At 38.7% G+C, this 6,555-nt stretch overlaps 1 protein-coding gene across 1 annotated transcript; it reads left to right on the top strand.

The window, feature by feature from the left end:
• Window positions 1-2,612: 2,612 nt before the first annotated feature.
• Window positions 2,613-4,578, top strand: LOC113762728. The gene is made up of 3 exons (XM_027306297.1): window positions 2,613-3,982; window positions 4,103-4,174; window positions 4,262-4,578. Exons 1-3 carry the CDS (start codon window positions 2,975-2,977, stop codon window positions 4,265-4,267), a joined length of 1,086 nt encoding a protein of 361 aa, XP_027162098.1. The 5' UTR covers window positions 2,613-2,974; the 3' UTR covers window positions 4,268-4,578.
• The last annotated feature ends 1,977 nt before the right edge of the window (window positions 4,579-6,555 follow it).

Genomic DNA, 6,555 nt, shown 5'->3' with positions numbered 1-6,555 from the left:
GATGTGATGTATGTGAGATGAAAAGGTGATTAAAAAATGTGTTGATGATGCAAACAAGTCAGTGTGTGTTAATAAGGTGGAAATAATATGCAATTCAAACACACTTAGTGCAAGGAAGCTAATTAATTGTAAGCCGATGGATTTGTCCTCCAAGGATTAAAGTTAGGGAAAATCACCAATTTAGTCCTCAAACTATTTCACTAAAGCTGATTTGGTCCCTTAATATTTTATCGCATGAATTAAGTCCCTTAACTAAAATTCTTGTGCCAATTGAGGACTTATACGGTGTTGCCACTCAAAACATATGTTTCTGTACACAAACCAACGACGAGGCAGGGGTTTTTTTGGAAGTACATAGTAGGATTTCTATGAGAAGCGAGACACCAACCATTTTGTATCCAAATTGGGGAAACCTTTGAAGCCAATCGCAGCGGTCGAGGACTTCAAGCTTTCTCTCGAAGTATATTCTCCAAATTGCGGCCGAGAATGGAGAAACACACACCTCCTGGCAAAATAACTTTGAAAGTCCCTATCCTTTACAAACGCTACCATGAGCAAGAGAAAACCAATTGCAAACAATAACAACCTTGAAAATGAATCCAAAGTTCGGATTAACAGCTGATCATGAGGCGTTGATCCTGCGAACTTACTGGCACGGTCTCTTCCGTGGCTAAATTCAAGGAACTCGTAACTATGGAACATCATCACATCTCCACAGCTCAAGGCCACCAAAGAATGCAGAATACATATCTTGAAGAACCCACCCAAACCCATCAACCATTCCCAAACAACAAAGATAATCTTTTTCCTTTTTTCCCCTTTCCAAAAACCTCCAATTCCCAGAAAGCAAGAACGGCCCTTTTAAAATTAATTCACAAAAAAGAACAGACTTCAATCAAACATAACCAAAACTTATATTTTTAGCCTCAAATGTAATACTAAAAACTGAATTCACTGTAGATTTTGACTTTTAAAGCACATGTAACCGAAGCCCAAGAATCAAGATGGCGTGGTACAATTCTCAACTGATCAAAACCCAGAAAGATTTTTCACCTAAAGCTCAAGGCTTTGGATGCAAATAAGCAATAAAGTACCCGAAAACAATCCTTCAGATTTAGAGTTTTGGACCATAGGTAGGTTTCCGTCCTCTTCTCAGAGCAACAAACAGGTGACTATCTAGGCTGGTTATCATGGGAAATCGAGATCAGTGAATAGGGACTGGATGGAGAGAGATCCAAGAAAAGCGTTGGATCTAAAAACACAGACGGAATGACATCTAGAAGAGGAGTGGAATTGAGTGAAATCTCCGATTTCGCTTCAAAGGTTTCCCTCAATTTGGATGCAAAATGGCAGGTGTCTTGCTTCTCGTAGAAATTCTATTGTGTACTTCCAAAAAAGCCCCTGCGTGGCCGTTGATTTGTGTACGGAAACATGTGTTTTGGGTGGTGACACCATATAAGTCGTCAATTTTAGTTAAGGGACTTAATTCATGCGATAAAATATTAAGGGACCAAGTCGACTTTAGTGAAATAGTTTAAGAACTAAATTGGCGGTTTTCCCTTAAAGTTAAACAGCTATATGACCCGTGTCCAGCATTTCATGACAAATGGAAGCCCTTCTGATTCTCCTCAAATCTTCTTTTCACATAGCCAGCAGAATATACAATCCTTGGCATGTATCTATATCCCTATGTTCTTTTAAGTCCACTTCAATAAAAAAAAAGCTCATTCAAAATTACTTCATTAACTAATTTAATCAAAATCCGAACAAGACTTATTAGTCTTCCTCATTTTAGAGGTTTAAATTGGAGTTTCGTAAAAGGCCAAGTCACTTGGCAGTCTCAGCCTCAATGACAGAAAACAAGTAGAAATATTTGGAAAGGGTGGTCTCAACATAATTTGGAATTACGGTACTTTTATTAAAAAAATCTTTTTGGGTGATATATAGAAATATTTTTAAGATATTCATTATTGCATATACATTGTTTTATAAAGTTAGGAGTAGAGTTTTGGTTTAAAAAACAAAAAAAAACACTTCAATAAAAGATCACATTTATACTTATGCTAATAAATTTTTATATCTCAAAAAATGAAAATAAACTTCGACCTTCGTATCATGAACTCAGTAAAAATATAAATACAATTAAAAAAATTTAACTTCATATCTTATCAAATACACAAATCCATACAAAGAAAACACTACTTATGTAGGTATGCGCTTAACCATGGTCAAATCCAACCGGTATTTATACAAAAGCCCATGCAAACAAATGCAATTGAGCATTTATTGAGCATTATTCTCTAATTTTGAAAACTCTACTTACGCCCTTATGCAATTGAGCATAAAGGCAATCAACGTTAGACTGTGATTTTTTGATGAAAAATTTTCGTCTTTTCTAATCATAAATCATTTACGGCATATATATATATATATTTTGACAAAAACTCATTAAAATAACAACGCAAACACGGCCTAACGTTTGAAGACTACAAAGAATATCTAGATATAAATCTCCCTAATTCCAACACTAATACAAATCCAACTCGGAAATTTCTTATAGTATCTGATTGTGATTTTGATTGATGCCAATCCTCTTTGTCGACTGTCTGACCTGGTCAGTAGTAGCGGTAGTATCTTTGTTTATGTAGAACCGTCTCCTCACTTTCACCTCTTCTCCAAGCCATCTCTCTTTCCCTTCCTTCCTGGGCGCAAAACACACACACACACACGCACTAGACTAGACTGCCTTACATTAGGGTTTTTGGCGATCCTTTTTAGGCAATTAGAAGTAGGATTAGAATTAGATTCTCACATTTAATAAACCCAATCTATCCATGAAGCAAATCTATCTTAAATCTATCTCCTCAAACTTTGTTACAGATTAGCCCTATTTTTGTTTAATTCAGTTTCTGCAAAATCTTTTCTCTTTCTCTCGCACTCAGACACTTCTGCTGGAGATTTACTGTTTCGATCAATGGCGTCGACGGTGCCGGCGAAATCTCAGCCGCTTCACAATTTCTCATTGTCGCACCTGAAATGGAAAGGCAATCACCAACGTCCTCGCTCGGCTTCATCTTCCGCCGCCAGGCTATCTGCCTCCGGCTCGCCTCACCGATCGCCGCCTTTCAGTCATGATTCTCCACCGCGGAGGCAGTCGCTTAACTCTCCCTTGCGCAGCGCAGCAGACTCAGTTGCTGCATCATCTCCGTCTCGTCATGCAGCGATGCTCGGCGGCGAGGACTCAGCGGCGTCTCCGATGCTACATGGAGATGGCGCAGATGAATTAACTGCGCCGCTACTGAATCAGTCTCCGGTCCGTGGCAATGGAACCGGAAAGCTGGAGTCTTGTGTGAAAAGCAGCAAGCCTTTAATTGAGTACCGGAGGCACTCTAGATCTTCGGTTTCTTCTGGTGTTAAGAATGGAGCATTTACATCATCGCCTGATCGAGATGAGAGAAAATTGAAGGGGGCAGGGGCAGGGGCAGGGGCAGGGGCAGGGGTAGAGGCAGAGGCAGAGAATAATGAAAGCAGATCTTCGAAGTTTCTGATTAAAATCCGGCAGAAAGCCAGCAAGTTTGCGGAGGAAATTCAACCTGAAGAGGAGGGAAAAGCTGAGGTAAAAGTCCAGGATAATGAGGTTCAGGACGAGGGGAAGCTACTGGCTAGTTTTGATGACGACGAGCCGTTGCAAAAGACATGGAATTTTAGGCCAAGGAAACCAATAAGGCCGTCGCTGAATTTGAATGGAAGTGGTTTTAAGAACAATGGATCCACAGTGCAGCACGCAAAAAGAGCTCAATCACCGCAGGTGAATCCCAACAGTGGTAATAGATCAGAGAATCAGAAGAAGGAGAAGAGGAAGATTGGATTCACACTTGCCCTCTCGAGAGAAGAGATTGAAGAGGATTTGTTTGCTTTACTGGGATCTAAGCCTTCTAGGAGACCTAAGAAGAGATCAAAAACTGTTCAGAAACTAATGGATGTAAGTCAAAAGTTTAACCTTAATCTGATCGTATTCTGTAAAATAATATTTCTGGCCTCTTTGTTTCCTATTCTTCTGCTTTTTTGGGATTTGACAATTTGATTGTCTGTTTCGCTGCAGAATGTGTTTCCAGGTGCTTGGTTGCAATCTATAACTGCGGATTCATATAAAGTTTCTGAACACCCTGGAAAGGTATAATTTTTTATTGCCATTTACGAGCTCTTGCCTTGTTGGATTGGTTTGATATATGGGATTGACAGCATGATTTTCTGTTTGCAGGCTTAGCTTAGGTAACATCTTTTGGGATTGTCCTAGTGATGGAGGTTTCTGCAATTTTTTGATGCAATCTGAAGAAATAATCAGCAGCACTGACTTGTATAGATAAAAGGGGAGTTTTTGGTCGGGGGAATAAGTTCTTTTCCATCATGTGGCTAGCTTTTGCTGTTTTCTTTTGCTTTATCTAATTGTGGGCAGTCAGAGAATTGGGTGAACGTAGTTTGATATGTTAGTAGTTGCAGATGTACATATGAATTTTTGGATAACTTAATAGAGTTTTCTTCAGTTCTATGTTGCTTATATAGAATCAATTGACAGCTTTTTATTTGTGATCAAATTTTGATTATGCTGTTGTTTGTTGGTATCTTCTTTTTTGATGGCTTCTGATATGTCAAGACATAACAAGGTGTTTCCTGGTTGATGAATGTGGTTATCCTAGACCATCTAGTAGAGATGTCGGCCTCTGTGATCGTTTGCAATTACTGTTGATGTTATAACCTTATATTTGTCATCTTTGACATCCTTTGAATAGTTTGATAATAATTAGGACTAATTATATTGTCCAACTTTTTTGTTCTCATAGTATGCTGAGAGCTGATCATGGCTTTTGGTACTGCAGTTTAATACTCTAAACACAAAAATCTGTCTGTGGACTGAACCCTGTGTATGCTTTTTGGTTATTTTGCTGAAGCGTTAGACTGAGAAACCAAAGGGTTAGTCATATTAAAGTTTACCTAGTGTTCCTGAGGTAGTTGTCTTGCTGTTTAATGCCATTGAAATTCCTATTCTTTTTAGCGTGTGGCGAAGATCAGGCTGATTAATCCAAATTCTGCTGAGAGTTTATATGGAGGATTTTAAAGCTGAGGCAGGTCTGGCTGGCCCTGGCAGTTGATTTCTTTGAAAGGCAAATGGTTAGATTGTCGGAAAAGAATCTTTTATTGGTTTGAAATCTGTTGTTTTTGTAGTTTGCTTGAACTCATTCATCTAGAGATTTTTATTATTATTTTTTTTGTCATACCCAATTGATGACAGGTATTGTTGGAAAAGAATTTCAAGATTCGTTTACCAGCACATGCATGAACAGAAATTAGATGCTTGAACCATATTTCACCGAAGTCTCAGCTTCCAGTGTTGCTTTCTTTGCCATGATTTCACTTTTTACCTCATCTTCTTATTAAAAGACACTGTAGCTTGGAATTTTATCACCTATTTATGATAATATTATGCTTGCACTTGGCAGATACGTTAGTTGTGAATATGTTCTCAAGCTTATTCTACCTGTGCAGTTGTTTTCTTAATGAGGAGATACCTCTGGCTTTGCATTCTGAAAGCTATTTTTTGTTCTTCAGGGTACTGTAATGTGCTATATGACTGAAGAATATCCGTGCTTTGATGTTACTGATTTGCCTTCCCTCTGTCGTAGCTCTTCACCATTTTCTGTACCGGGGTAACCATCTTTTTAGTCTGTTTTTGCTCTCTCTATCCAGATGCAACTTTTTTGCCCGTGTAGTTTTCCAAGTTATTTGTTCCGTGCAGTCCGTCGACTGTTGGAATATACATCTTGACGTAGTACAATGGTGCTTGCATTTCAATTGCCATTAGATGGTACCATCACGCTCAATTTCCAAGTACCCTAGCTGAATGAGCTGCCCGAGCCTGTATTCAACTTGTGCTCCTGTAACAATGCATGCTATGCCTGCTGGGTTATGGCCTTGAACAAGATGGGGGGAGAGAACGAGGGGAATGTAGTTAATACCATACCATTTATGGATTAGGAATGTACCAGACACCTTTTTGCATTTAAGTATTTGCTTTTGTAGTTGTCATGCTGTTTTATCTAGAATCTTCGAAATAGGAATGTATTGACACGAGGCATGTAGCCCTAATTTGGCGTTGGTAAAGATCAATTACTATGGTTGCCCAAATATAACCGAATTCCGCATTTATGTTCTTTCAAGCATATATAGGAAATCCTGTTTGAAACGCGAAGAGCTACCTTAAAGATTGAGCTAAGAAGGGCAAAAGCCCGAGCAATTCGCAAGATATGAGTACTCGTGAAACTCTTTATTTGGTTTAAATGCCGGGATAAGATACCTGGAGAACTGGGTGAGCCCTCATTTTGTTTTGAAGGATAATAACGGCTAAGACTTATATTGAACTTCCAAAAGTCCCTAATCCACGGCCACAATCTCAAAACTTCCAGACCTTTTTGATTTTTGGGTGGTACTTTGCCAACCAACACACGCATTTAGGAATTCGAATAAATTTTTGTTTTTGAAAACATGTAATTATTTATA

Source organism: Coffea eugenioides, chromosome 2 (assembly GCF_003713205.1).
Source record: "Coffea eugenioides isolate CCC68of chromosome 2, Ceug_1.0, whole genome shotgun sequence".
NCBI classification, from domain to species: Eukaryota; Viridiplantae; Streptophyta; class Magnoliopsida; order Gentianales; family Rubiaceae; genus Coffea; species Coffea eugenioides.
Note: the sequence above shows the minus strand (reverse complement) of the source record. Positions and strands in the feature narration are given on the sequence as shown.

Bases quoted from the DNA above. Each gene is read 5' to 3' on its own strand.
- LOC113762728 (XM_027306297.1), top strand. From the start codon at position 2,975: ATGGCGTCGACGGTGCCGGCGAAATCTCAGCCGCTTCACAATTTCTCA. The intron at 3,983-4,102 runs GTAAGTCAAAAG...GTTTCGCTGCAG, and splicing joins CTGTTCAGAAACTAATGGAT to AATGTGTTTCCAGGTGCTTG.